At 46.9% G+C, this 14,869-nt stretch overlaps 1 protein-coding gene across 1 annotated transcript in view; it reads left to right on the top strand.

Moving 5' to 3' along the window:
• LOC135378253 (sal-like protein 3) overlaps positions 1–14,869 on the top strand; it is a 125,779-nt gene that overhangs the window by 103,551 nt on the left and 7,359 nt on the right. The window contains exon 4 of the mRNA XM_064611228.1: positions 14,226–14,524. Coding sequence (XP_064467298.1) covers positions 14,226–14,524 — 299 coding nt within the window. The remainder of the gene's footprint in view (positions 1–14,225; positions 14,525–14,869) is intronic.

Below are 14,869 nucleotides of genomic sequence, written 5' to 3'. Positions count from 1 at the left end.
AGAGCTCTCAGCTGACGTCAAGGCGTTTCGGGGCCTTCTATTAGCTACCCAACTGGAAGATGGATAGCCGAGGAAAGTGGCAAAACACTGGGCGGCACCCAAGAAAGCGGCAACACTGGTTTGCTGATCAGTCTCTTAAAGAACGGGGTAAATCGTCACGTGAGTCGGAGCTGCCCGCCTATGTTATGAGTTTAATAATCGGCTTGTGTTGGCTTATGCACCATGGCCAGTCGTATCACTAATACTTGGCAGCCTTCTTTGAATGATCGAGTCAGTAAGGCCCAGAGTGTAATGTACGCCCCGCTAGAGGAAGGCACTATACGTGGGAAGCAAACAGTGATTTCGGGGGAGTACAATACCACTATTACGAACTAAAAGGTGTAACGTCGTCCTGTTCATATGTTTGCCTGCTTCTGTATTCAGCACAACGACTGTTACCAATGCACTGAAGACAAGTGCAGCTCATAAACTATACAAGAGCGCCGCACTCACCCTTGAACAGTGCCATATTTTCTGTAAATTACTGCCTTTGCTTCCTTCTGGAAACTGCCCAGCGAGATTGCCGTCCATAAAGCCACCCACCTCCTTACGGAGCGCCCCCCTAGCGGCTGTTTACTGTACTACTACCGATTTGTCCTCGAGCTCCGCACATTTACACATTTTGCACACCTCTTTTTTTTTTCTCTTCTTCTTCTTCGCTCGTCTTAGTTTTAACGAAAGACGATGGTGTCACAGAAGTATCTGACACGAGAAGCTACTCTGCTTTTATGAGACGATCGCGGCGGCGGAGTCCCGGTATTGTTACGCGGGAAGATCGCGCAGCGTCCAACGAATAATTTATCGGTCCGAATTGTTCCGAAGTGTCCTTGCGCTCGGGACAACGCTGATCGCAGGGCTCGACAGATGGCGAGTGTGCGTAAAGTGACACGGGTTTCGTTTTAGGAATAACTCCCTCGCGGCGAGTGCTGTGGCTGTCAGACTACGAGCGGTGTCGGCCGGGATTGCTGTTTCCGTTTGGCGCAACCGATTCGTCGTTGGTCTGTCGTGATTGTGCTTCGATCATTACTGCCTTCCTTCGCATCGTGCTTTCCAACATTTTTGGCACTCGAAAGCCACCTTCGCGCATCCAGGAGTACACTGGTACAACCGTTGGGCTGACTGTTACGAACTGGTACAGCTAATATGCGCAGAAATAAATTTTAAAAAATCTATAAAATTGCCCGCGCTGCTGCAGAATGAAATAAGCCGGTGCACGGGCACGTGCTGGTTTACGATGATACGGGCACTATAGTAAGAACGGGGAACAACGATCGCGACAGATTTCTCCCTAAGATACCGCCTTTGACACATAGTACCCATTGGAGAAACCGTGTTTCACAAAAACATCCGACAGTGTTTTTCAACGATCATGTTCTTCCGCAAGGAACCAGTAATTTTCACCCTACCACTATACTAATGTTATCGTTGACGACGGACAACTCCACAGGACAGACCTTTAGTTATCCGTTTCAGAAGGTTCAGTGCATCCAGTGGTATACGCGCGAGGAGGCTTTTTTTTCTTTTCTGCACTTCTACAGTGTGAGTAGAGTGCTGCAGCTGCCTTAGAAGAAGTGTCCCACAGGCTCCCATTCGAATCATCAGCCAAACTCATCAGATAATAGTGAATCTGTATATATGTTAATAATACGCAAAGGGAAAATTAACGGTGAGGGTCGATTCCGCGTTTCAGAGCCCGTAGCTTACATTATGCACTGTGTCTCAGAATTACTTGATTTATGTCATAGTCGACGGAGCCACAAGAATTCCGGACAGGATGATAAAAAAAGCTAGCACTTGCATGATAACATCTCGTTTTGATCGCTTATGCCTGGATCGTCAGGTGGCTGACTGAACATCGCACCGGAGTTACACGGAATCCTGTGGGTCAGGGAGATACCATCAGACGCTGAGGACGGATTAATCAGTTGCTTGGGGGAGGGGGGGGGGTTATCCGGTGAAGAAGGGAAGACCTGGACGTCTAGTCCTCATAATTGCCACGACTTCACCTCCAGGGCTCCGGGATTAAGACCCCGCATCGGTCCTGAAAGGAGGCGATCATCCATACTGCCGTGTTAGGCGGAGGCTTTTGCTCTTTCGCCTTCAAAATACACTTTTATTCGGCCGCATAGAGGAAATGTGTTTGTGTATTTCTCTATGGACGCATTGTCGTGGAACAGATCCTCTTCGTTTGGACTGCTTTGTGGTCGTAGGCACCTGAAAGTGTTCCAGATGGTATTGCTTGCTGGGCGTGAGAGCGCTGCCCAAGAGGTACGCGCTAGAATCAGCTGCCCGAGTGGTAGCCATTTGCGCATGTCTTGACGCGAACTCTACGCTTCAAACAAAAGCGACAGCAATATTATGGGAGTCACTGTTGCTTTCACAGAACTTGCAATACAAGTGGATGGACCGGAATGAGTGTTCTGGTTCTGTCCACTCACCGAGCGAAGGTAAAGTACAGCGTATGCTGCGTACGACTTCCATGTTAACGCCGCGAAGCAACTGTGGCTATGAGCGGAGTGCAGACGTGGAAGATGAAGAGAGAGAGACAACAGGAAGGAGTGGGGGACAGGGGCGTTACTATGCGTCCTGGGTCGACTTCATGGGGAACTATGCCGACCTTCGTCTGGAAAGTCAGGGGAAACCTCAGACAACAGAGCCGGTGACGGGATTCGAATTCGCGTCAGCTCCCAGTCTCGAAGCCGGTCGTCCTAACAGCTGGTCGTGCGCTTGTAGGTTAACACATTTCAACGTACAGTGTGTACCGTTGTGAACATTGTGACGCATGTTTACGGAATTTCTTTCAGTCTCGTTAATCGCGATGACGTAGCAAAGATTAATGAATGATAGCGGACATAACGGAATAGCATAATGATAGCGGATGAGCGGACATAATAACTGATTTGAAATAACTGAACCAAGGGCGACAAGCTATTGAGTGCGGCCGGTGCACGACGGCAAATTTCGTTGCACATCACCGGTTCTATACGCGTGCGAAAACAACGAGCAAAGAAAGACGAATCCCGCAAACGACGCTTGAAGGCAAACACGCAATGTGAGAAATGTACAACGCAAACGCACCTACTTTCATGCATACGTCCGTCTGGCCGGTGTTCCGCAGGAAGGGGAATCTGATCGAGCAGGCATTGGGGGGGGGGAGCCGGTGAAAACAACGGTGAGAGAAGCAGAAGAGGGCAATCGGGCACTGCTGGGAACGACGTCGGATTAGACGTTTCCCTCTGAATCGGATTTGGATTGTGCGCATATGGCCACGAAGGCCCCCCCTTACCTTGCCTTCAGATATAAGGTGCCAAGATGGTCTTCGCACAGAGGAGCCGACGGGTATTGTGGGTCCCGCGTGTTGATGCGCTACCGTGCTTTATTTGCGGGGAAGAGAAAATTGAAAGGAAAAAGGGAAGTGCACGTATTGTGGCAATTTTGCTGACTCATGCACCGCTGGAGCATAACACAGTGGCGATTTTGCTTCTTGTGGAAGAAATAGTTGTTTGGCTAGACCTTTCTCTCGGAGTTTCACGCGCAGTGGATTGGGATCGGTGGTTTTAAGAACTGCATTTTGAAAAGCGAGGTTATGTGCGTTATTCCTGTTTTGGTTTTGTGTTACTCTCCTTCGCGCTACATGCGAGAGAGACGACAAGAAGTTCGTTCCAGAAATTTTGTGTCCTGGGTAGTTTCCTTGGCATAGGCATGCGCACTCGCGACAATGCGGGTACCAACACTACATTGTTCTAAATCCTCAAACAAAAATATCACCGTTTTGTTCAGCCCAAGGGCTTCCCGCGATTCTTTCATCGAGATCGTTTGTGAAAACAACGAAAATAAATCGATTCTATATATAAGGATATATCACACCTAAGCAGTATTGCACTAACGAGAAAAACTGTGTGCAAATTTTATCGCGGATTCATTGCGGAAATTTCGGATATTCAAGACGTATGGTAGATTGGAATGAGGTGAAATATTATGAGACTTGTTGCCGCTTGTTACTCGTTGTCTTGCCTCAACCTCAAGGAACGTAACCATCTCCAGAAATATTTGTCGAGTTCCATCTATACAGATACGAACCGGAACTGTCGGGTTCGGTAGATCACCACCCTCACAGTGCTTTTAACGTTCTACTTTTCGCAGTTCCACTTTTCATAAGAGCCACTTTTCGAGCGCATTTTCCAAGTTCACTGGCGTGGGAACGCATTTTTTTTTCTCGTTCTTTTCTGCACACCTGCGCGAATGTACGAGTATGTATATATCTACGGTGACCCATTTGGAGTAGTATGGAGGATGGGGAGGGACCCCCGCCGATGATTTTATATGGCCCCGCTCAATCAACTCAGCCCCTCGTGCACGGCTCATTTAAGGGAGAATTGTAAGCCGCCGTCTCCATTAGCCCCCTCCTCATCGGCCCCTAAAGATTCGCTCAGATTGGGTCCACCGCGTGTGGCATGGCACGCGGCGCGCTGTATGCACACAATGCCTTCTGCAGGTCGATCGTCCACTTTACACTGTTGCGTGTCGGAGAGGGAGGCAGGAAAGTATAAAGGGCGCCTAGAAGTTTCCGGAGGAAACGCTTAAAAAAAAAAAAAGAAGAAAAAACTACGAAAGTTACTGCGAAAACGATGGGTGGCAGGGTCGCTGAATAGGGACTATGAATAACTTGCAAATTCGGGATATTTCAGACGCGAAAAGTGGACGAGAGGGTTTCGGAACTGTGTGCCGCCTCCGTTGATAAGATCAAACGTTGGAATTTTATATATATATATATATATATATTATTTTTTTTAACGAGCTAGTGACACATTTTACGGCGATTTCCTTTGTCTTTACTGCCTTCTTTGTTCTCACAGTACGTAGACCGTGGTCTTTGTGAAGATTTTTTCAGCTGAAGAGACCAATCGCGAGAGGTTCCATAGGCTTGGCATCTAACCTCAGACTATGCTATCTGCGGTTTTCCGTTCGATTTTCCAGCAGGCTCACTAGATCAATGTGAGCACAGCTCACCTGAGGTCGACACGCGCAGCAGCGCCCTCTACATCCCACCTGTTCGATCTGACGTCTATATACCTCAACAGTTCCAGTTGTTTCGTAGTAATGCAGGGCGGAGAAAAACAGGATAGAAAGCAAACCGAGTCGAATATTCGGTCGGCTCTTCGCTTCAGTCTATGGTGTATCACATTACTTTTTTGAGAACTGAAGTCCACCACACATGCGCACGTAACCAGTGATATCAATGCGTGTCAATGCGCGTGGGCACAAATTTCACGCCTTCACTAGTGCATTTGAACACGGCGGAAGCACGTTCCTGCTACAATTTTAATGTATTGACCTTCACACTATACAAGCGTGTCCACTGTGGAACAATAGATTGAGTCAAGTATACTGTCAGCACTTATAAAGTCGACAACGACATCTTACGCTATAACACACAAATATAATGAACGCCAGCACGAAAGAAAGTATTCCCGTCACTTATTGACATTCATGCACGGCGCAAACTTCACCATCCTGATTATGATAGCGAGCGCAGACAACATACAATATGCATGCCATCCTGCGCGCAGTATGGAAGCCCTCATTTATTCAACCGCCGATGTATTCTACCATGATCCTTACTGCGCGCTGCACTAGTTGTTAGCGCGCAGCTCGGAATTATTCAGGGAGCGGTGCGTGGAATAACGGGACGGTCCTAATGTATTCGCAGCAGTGCTGCATTCAGGCTGTTCCTGGACATGATGAGCTGTTTGCGTACTGAAAATGATGTTCCCTAGGAAGACGGTATATTCACTCACGACATTTGCCAAATGGTGCTCGTAATGGGATGTTCCTGAAGCAGGTTATACGCTGCCGTATGCGAGTAGATACCCATCGATTCTCGGAGGACAGTTGCTCGTTGTAAGTTACCGTAATGAACTCGTGTAATGTTGTTGGATGGTCTTTATTAGAGCGTCGTATATGTCCACTACGGTTGTGTAGAACATCTATTCTTTCCATAATGAATGTAATTTACTTACACGCCGTGTCTTTTAACAGTACCTAAACTGCAGGCCTATAGTGACTTGTGATATAATAATAGAAAATCTTCCCACTTTCTTCGGCTTGCGTATGACGTAACAACTGTCCAGTTTGCTCAGCCAATGTAGCACACTAGGGTAAGATTCGAAGGAAATGCCTACGAGAATATACCGTCCCAGATCACGCCTGTGCATCACACATGTAGGACCTGACTTTTCGGAGTAAACCCGATTTCTAAATCACCAAATCACTTTTGGTCAAAATCGTGTTCACCACAATTTTCTCCTAAATTATAGTATGACTTTGTATACTGTTGTGTACTGTAGTGTTGCTGTAATATAAAAATTAATGTTGCATTAGAACACCAGAAGTTGCAGGGCTCATCCGGTACACAAAACACACATGGCATTTTCCCAATGCAGTCGTAGTTTTTTTTTTTTTTTTCGGACAGTACCGGACAGTACCCTAGTGCATATATGCGGCGTCCGATTCCATCCCTGAAGTGTCCTCCCCCCCCCCCCCTCACACACACATACACAACACAGAAAAGAACTAACGGAAAACAGTTAATCTAAGTCTGACTGTACCTATGTGTAGATACGTGGGTATTGGGTGGCCATGACACACGTGGTTAACAGACTGGTGCTCTCACATCTTCGCATAATTTGCGCTGCACTACCCGGAAGCATTACCGGATCACATTCAGCACTATACGGTGCTGCCCAACAGACTTTGCCTCCAGCGAACGAAATTTTTGAACAAGTCGGTCCTTTCTAACCGCAGGTAATGAAACGCATGGGCTGAAGACAGCGTAACACAAAACAATCCGTGGCTCCAACATGCTGCCGCAGCATCATACCACAGTGGAACATTTCTAACTCTGACTCTTTCTGTTTTTCTTCTCACGCGACATTCTTAGTGGCACACGAAAAAAAAATGAAAAAATAACTGGAACGCTGCCATTTCGAGCGGCTTGATTCTTGCACTCGTCCTCGTTGGAAAAATGCTAGGGACGCATTCGCGCCGTCTTAAAGACAGAGCATCTTTCGCGTCCGTGGACAACGTCGACGGAAACAACAGAGCTCGCCGTTATTTTTGAACCGCCCGAAATAACCGCTCAGATATCCGGAGCCACGCGCGCGCGAACACATCCTCGCCGGCCTGCGTTATGCCCGCGAACGCACATATCCACAATGGGGAAAATTAATGGTGTAAGATGAAAAAAGAAGAAAGAGAGAGAGAGAGAACAAACATACAGGGCTCGACACTCAACTTGCGAACTGAGCTCGTGGGTTGGAAGTCCACTGCTGTAACCAACAGCGGCGAGTCAACTACGGGGTCAGTAACCACAGGTGGCAGTCCGTGGATCAGTTTTGGCCACCTAGATTTTTTTTTGGTATCGTTGACTTATATTGATGAATCACAGAAAGGTGAGTTCATCATCCTTAACGTTTAGCTTACTCGATGACCGATTTCCCTCTATTTTCTACACACCTTTCTTCCCTCTTTTTTGTTGTTCTATTGAAGACTGGAGGACGGGACAATGGGCAACGCTTGACTACCTGTTTTTGTTGTCGTTGGGTTTTTAAATTATTGTTGAGATTAGATGAGTCACGAAAAGGTGAGCCCATCTTCCGTTTATTGCTACCTGGAGTCGCAGTGCTTCGCAATCTTCCTCAGCACACGGCACGCTGTACTGAACGTCATTCGTGGACGACGTCGTGCCACAACATTGCCCGGGTCCGCGGCCGGGTTTGAACCCGATACCTCAAGGATGAAACTAGCACCGCAGCCTGCCGACATATTTGTTAGGAAAACTTTAGAAAATTAAAACTGGTGCGCGTGATTGCGTAAACACAGTGGCTTGCGTCAGGTGACGTCATGAATATCGTGAAAGCGACATAGGAAGGAAGAAATATGAAAGAGCGGAAGAGGGAGCTACATTTGGATGCACAGCACCGCAAAAGAACCGTTAAATGTTAGGGTAGAGAAGAGAGAGCACACCCCTGGCTAAGTAATAGGCATATCTATTCTATTGCAAAAAAAAGTGGGGGGAGGGGAGCGCTAACAAACCAACGTGTCACCTATACGCTACAGAGGTGCTGCGCTTGTTCCTTAGGTGCTCAACAGATGGCGCCACATACTGCACTTTGTAACAGAGCAACGAAGGGCACTAGAGTCTCTCTCATCATCATCAGAACAAGAAGAACAGCAGCAACGAGAGTTTACAAAGATACGCGAGGAAACGTTGTGTTTTTTTGCTAAACCGGGGCGAATAACTTTCCACGCGTCTTCCCCCAGACACTGTGCAAAGTTGAAGCACCTATTCGCTCTTTTGTTTCATTATAGCACCTGAAAACACGCGGTATTATCCGCAAAATCCGGGCCATAGTGAGAACTCTCTTCGTGGACCTAATTAGTTCGTAGAATTAAGAAGGCGCGCCGAAGCAGGCTTAACACGCGTTCATTATTTTGTGCCGCTGGGCCACCCAAAACTCGTTAGCATGCGAGCCATTTTCATTGGACGGGGATGGCTCTGATTAAAGCGGGAATTAGGGAAGCGTCATCGACTTCCAGCCAGCCCACGCAGGAGTTTCTTAATGCTCGTGCCACATTTATGCGATGCGATCCACGGTCAGTCTGCGCACAACGCGCCAAGAGTGCCCAACATTGGGCGCCGGGACTAATAGGTAAAAGTCTGGCGCCGCACGGGAGGACTTACACGAAATGACAGGGATTGACGTCACAGAGCGAAAGGTCAAAATTTTGTTTCAGTATTCGAATTAAAGCTAAGCACTGAATGCTTCAGCTACACCCAGTTTTAGCGATATAGTTACAGTCCACCCACTCTTGAGTGTCCAAATGGTGGTGGTGAAAGGGCTCGCCGTTGTCGGCCTCACAGAAGTGGGAAACATCACGACTTACGCCCTGGGCCGACTTCTAAGGGAATTGTGCCGACATATGTCTGGAAGCGTCTGAGGAAAACCCATGAAAAACCTCAGACAGCACAGCCGGCACCGGGATTCGAGTGTCCAAATGCATTTCTATAGGAAACCAAAAGTACCAATAATTATACGACAAAACTGAAAGTGCCAATAATTCTAGCACAAAAACCGAAGGAACGTGCACTGAATAGGCCTAGAACACCTCGTGACAGCTTTGGTTGCCCCGGAAGAAAAAGATTAGAAGTACATTGTTTTTTTTTTGTTTTTTCTAAAATCAGAAATTCGTTTTAATGTACATATTGGACAGCTATATTGCTTATGTGAAGGCAGTAAGGCCTCTGGGTAATAGCACAGAAGCATGCGAACGATAAGCACCGTGTTGCTTGGATGTTTAACACTTCCCACACAGGCTTAGTGACTCGAAGATGAAACATTCCAGATGACATGCTGCAGGCGAAGTTTGGTAGGCGTTATTCCCCGTCCGTGCAGGTGATATTCTTCACTCGAGCAGTCATTTATCCCGACACATGTCGCTGTTGCCTCAAACGAGACTTCTCATTTAACATATCCCAATAAATAGAGTTGTGTCCGTTTAAGATTATAACAAAAGTCACATTATCCGGTCCACGCAAAGTTCGGCAGATCGGCGCTTGCTTCTGTCTCATCAGACACATGTGGTTGGCTGTATGTGTTAAGAACAACATAAAGAAGACCTAACTTATAGTTGGCTCGGGATTATTGTTTTAAATAGCTACACTAATCACAATCACGACTCTGATCCCCCCCCCCCAATGCATGTTTGCACAAACAAAGATACATTGGTTGCACCAACGCTATGAATGAACGAAGGGGGGGGGGGGGGAAGGTAGTTCGGACATAAACCATGACGGGCTCACCAGCTTCCTAGTTCCTCCACAGCTCTTGAAGTTTTCTGAAAGCCTAGGCATATAGGTTCGTCACCGCGAAGTCCGATATAATTACTGACTACTTCTGGCCCAGAAGAAGAACAGTCTCTGTTCGAAATATTGGCGGCTTCTGTCCTGAGGCAACTCCCTTCCTACATCTCTACCGGTTCGCTGGATTTCTACCCATCTGACTACTTCATTGTTCGATAGGGTCTACAAGAGAGTACAAGTTGTTCGAAAGCCTCTGGCACGAAAACGGGTCTATACGCAAGCACAGAGATATGAAACATTGCCCTCGTTAAGAAGAGAATTCAGCTAGTACACACACACGCACCTGACACATTAATCACGGTGGCGTCGCTCATGATCATAGCTGTATCGTAAGCCCCCAAATTATTATTCGGTTTTGGGAAATTTATTAAACGCTTATCAACACTATATTTACAATTCGTTGCGGGCACTACTTATCGTGACGAGAAAATGCACAAGATGCAATGTACACATTTTCAAGCAAGGTGCATGACTATGGCTATGCACATATGATGGAGGTTATACGCAAAATATAGTCTTCAGCAAACTGGCGGGTGTCAACGAGTCCGTCGTCGTTGCCCCTAAACATACTTGGCTGACAACGACGGACTTCTCGCCGTTTACGTGTAGTAAACGTCACGTCCAATCCAAATGCTTTCTCAATGAAAAGAAAACATCTAAGTATGTAGCATAGCTGTTTCCTATTCCTTTTCTTATGCTGCAACCGAGAAAAATCAGAGGTGAATCAAGTGGAGACCCTCCGTTTTGACGAAGGACATAACGAAGTGTGAGCTCAAATGTAACCCGCGAAACGAACGTCGCACCGTGAAGACTTTCCATGAAGGGACTTTCGTCAGTGTCATCGTGTCTGGGATTAATTTTGCCGGGGCGTATACCCGCCCCTCAATCAGCGCCAGAGGCGGCAAGGTTTTGTGGCCGTCTCCGTTCCATACAATTACGCTGATGGCGATGATCGTGTATCCGAGAAGATTGCCGCCACTGACAAATCATCCCCGCCGTTCCCGGGTGGCATTAATCCTGAAGCCTGGTCGACAGCAAACACACGGAGCTGCCTCGGGATGTTTGCTCAGAATGAGGGAACCCGTTCGGTTGCTCAGCCGGCTTGCGGTTGCAATAAGCAGTATGGAATAACAGGAGGAATACGTCCCCTCTTGCTGGTGGGTGGCATCGTCATCGGGATCATCGCCTTGTTCCCCTCAGGGTTGCTGGCTGCGTGAGAGCAGTTCAATGTGTGTTTGGGGAATTAATATACCGGTGTGGTCGTGGTAAAGGGTTCAGCGGGAAGATTGTTAGGTGAACGATACTTTGGGGAATTTCTGCGCGGCATCTCTGGTGGTGCCACGCAGAAATTAGCGGTAAGAGGGACTATTGCATATGTTGTCATATAGTCGAAAACCAGGTGCATTACCGAAATCATCGCAAGATGCAACAGTGATTTTCGTTTGCATTCCTAACTGGAGTCATTGAGACTGTTTTGAGACACGTTAAATGGGTGAAAATATTGAATGAGTTAAATCCTTAACGCGTCGCCTCTTCTGAATTCTTTCTTCTTTTTCTTTTTTCATAATTTTCTGTTTCTCAGCCGCTTGTATCTTCTTTTGTCTGCTTGAAAGCTTTAGGGAATAGCAAGCCCACATCGTGGCTAACCTTTCCCATCTCTTTTTTTTTTTACTTTGCATTAAACATATCCCCCCCCCCTTCCCCTTTCTTCCGCACTCCGTACTTCTCCAGAGACACGGTCTGAAACAGTTGTTCCACGTTTCTTACTTAGTGCTCTTCACAGCCATTTCGTAGGACGGTGCGGCTTCTTGAGGTTGTCGAAAATATTTTCTCGCGCAGGCAATTTTTAAATACCCGACAAGAACAGAGAAAGCTGTAGAGGGAAGATCACGACTGTCAGCTGGATGGGTAATAGGTGTGTTCGCCTTGTGCGCCAATACGTTGGCGTAATGAAGCTTCGTGCCCTGTGGTCCCAGCGACGACAACAGGCATATACCTACTTAGACACTTGCCTCTACCAATCGGTACAGGCGGAGCGGATCCGGTACTCGTGCGTAACGTGGCTCATTAGTTACAAAGCTTGGTGAGGCCTGTAAGGCTTTATTTTCCTCTCAAGATTTTCCAACTGACCATTGTACGTACTAGAAGGACAATGTTGTGAATGTGCTCAGGGACATTTTCTTTCTTTTTTTTGGGGGGGGGGGGGGGCGCGTAAAACTGTGTGCAGTTTCCGCAGTAACACACACAAGATTTCCGTTGACACTTCTGCTGTGCTCCAGGTACTACTTGCCAACATCCGACGCTTGCAACATCGGGAGACTCTTAGCCTCGTGCTGAAGGACAGTAGCATCTCCGGCAGCCGTTCCATTTGCTTCCCAGGAACATACCGATCTGCATGTGGCCCAGGAACTCTCAAGAAACGCTGAGAGAAAGAAGGGAACGACTGCACTCCGTACTTTCTAGCACTCGAGGGGAAAAACAGGAAAAAAAAGAAAGAGACGCTCGGCACAACGAAATTAAGGAGAAAGCATTTTGACAGGCGGCGCTGCAGATAATCTGGCGCACCTCGGAGGACAATAACCACTCCCCGTAGCTCGGCATCCTCTTCCCGAATTCGGATCACGAGGTCGTTTAACGGCTGCAGCAACCCTTTCTCTCGTGCGCGTGAAATATTGAACGCGCTGGAAGGAATGGATCGGGCGATATAGCGGGCGCCAGCAATTCCCGAGATGGATTGCGGCTGCCTTAACTGCACTGCGATCAGAATTCCATCGCGGTACGCGCTGGTATAATGTGGCTGAGCCGTGCTTACGGCTGCGCTGCCACATGGCAGATCAGCGCCCCACTCTACCTATTTTCTCGGAGGATCCGCGCTCAGCAATTCTGAATCGTGCAGGTAATTGCGATGTCTCGAGCTTCGGCTCGAGTTATTGGAAGGCGTGATCGACGTCTGTGCACCGGTGATGAGGATTTCCCAGTAATCGGAGACCGGCGAGATAGCTTCAAACGTGGATTGTGCCCACTAATGGATGGATGGATGGATGGAATGTGGAGCCTTAGGGGGTTTGCTTTCTCGGGGTTTCGCGCGATGCACTTGCGGTTCGAGTTGTTAGGGAAGCAGTTTATTTACCGACGCCTGCGATGCAAATGTTGATTTTCAATTTATTCCGATGCAACACATGCGTCTTCGCACTACGGGCACTGCGACAGAGATATTACGTTGTAGAAACAGCACATGCCTGACCGGGGGAACCTGATTCTATGCACAAAAGTGAAATCATTTGCGTGTTGCCGTGTAGTTTTACGTGCATGTTGGAAATTTTTCGAAAGATGGAGCATAAATTATGGCAAAGTACTGTGAACCACTGTTCTTCCTCGTTTTCGCTCTCCTCTACAAAAGCTGTATAATCTACTGAGAAGAGGTAATTAAGTTAGTTACATACTCAGAAAGTAATTTATTTATTGGAAAACCAACCGAAACCAAAATGTAATTCAGTTACAGTCACTCATCAAATGTAATTTGGTACTTCAAGCGGTGTCCATTTAAAGTGGCCAGGTATTACAATGCCTCCCATAACATATTTACAAACAATGATATTCCTGCCAGAGGCTTATTATTTACACTATGAACTAGATGACACAAATATTTATGTTAACAAGGAAACTTACATGTAGAATATACAGAACACCTGAACAGAACCCATTTTTTGCTTCCTCCGTCACATCACATCACAAGAAAGCACATCTAACATCGATGTTAAATCAGTCGCTATATGGCACTAGACGTAGCACCCATAAAACAAACTTATGAAAGAGAAGTAAAAAATCCACATAATTAGATTCTGTGTGATGAGTGTTCACACGAGCGGTTACAACCATGTTAGAATACGTCTTGTTTTAGATAAATGCTAGAGCCTGTGCAACTCCAGTAGTCATAATAAAAATGTAAAACCTGATCGCCATAGAAAAGACTCCGCCTTTGGAAAGAGACAGTACCGGAGACGAAGTCTGCAACAGAGTCGTTAAACCAAATCTACCTTAGAGTCCTAGTTACAGGCAAAACGTTACAGCTACTCATTTGGCAAAGTAATTAATCACAGTAACTTAATTACTTGCCATTAATTACTTAACGGCTCTGTTCACCACCACACAAAACCATTCGAACCTTCGTTGTGTTCCTCACCAAATATCGCAGATAAATATTTCTGTTAGTTACGTCATCGTCGCACACAACGGTACAATAACGTGTTGGTACCCCTTACAGATATCAGCGGAGAAGATGGCAGTGAAGATGAGCATGTATGTGGTCGCTGCCGTGCTGAGTTTATGACCCTGGCTGACTTTCTGGAGCACAAAAAGGGTTGCTGCAGTATTGCAACGGAGAAAAATCAACTCAACTCGATGCAGCTGGAAGACATGGCAACAGATGGCGCTTCAGACGATGCAATAGAGGAAGACTGTAGTTCCTCTGAAGCCGTTGGAACTACAAGGGCCCCTACAGACGCTGCTCATGCGGCCGCAGGACTCCTACCGGCAACACATGTAACGCTCGAAGCACTGCAGGTAGGAAGCCAATTGGTCGAAAAGTCGATTATATATATCGTCGTGATTATCGCGTCGTTGAAAAAGCCAGACAGCGGCTGGGACCGGGCCCGCAGCTCTTGGAGTACGCTGACCGTTTACCTCACACTGACGCAGCTTACAGACGACTCGCTTGTGTTGCGTTTGTCTATGTAGTTACTTGCTATCTGGAAGAGAATTACCAATGCCATTGGCAGCTTCCAGACTTTACAGGCTAGTGTTTATTTTGTAGTATTTGAGGAGAGGAAGTAAGAAAGACAAAGACAATTATCTATGTTGTGTTCCTAGAACTTTTCGTTGGGAATGGTTTGCACATTTGCAAGAATC

This window comes from Ornithodoros turicata, chromosome 1, assembly GCF_037126465.1.
Source record: "Ornithodoros turicata isolate Travis chromosome 1, ASM3712646v1, whole genome shotgun sequence".
Taxonomy (NCBI): domain Eukaryota; kingdom Metazoa; phylum Arthropoda; class Arachnida; order Ixodida; family Argasidae; genus Ornithodoros; species Ornithodoros turicata.
This window is presented reverse-complemented; position numbering and strand designations above follow the sequence as displayed.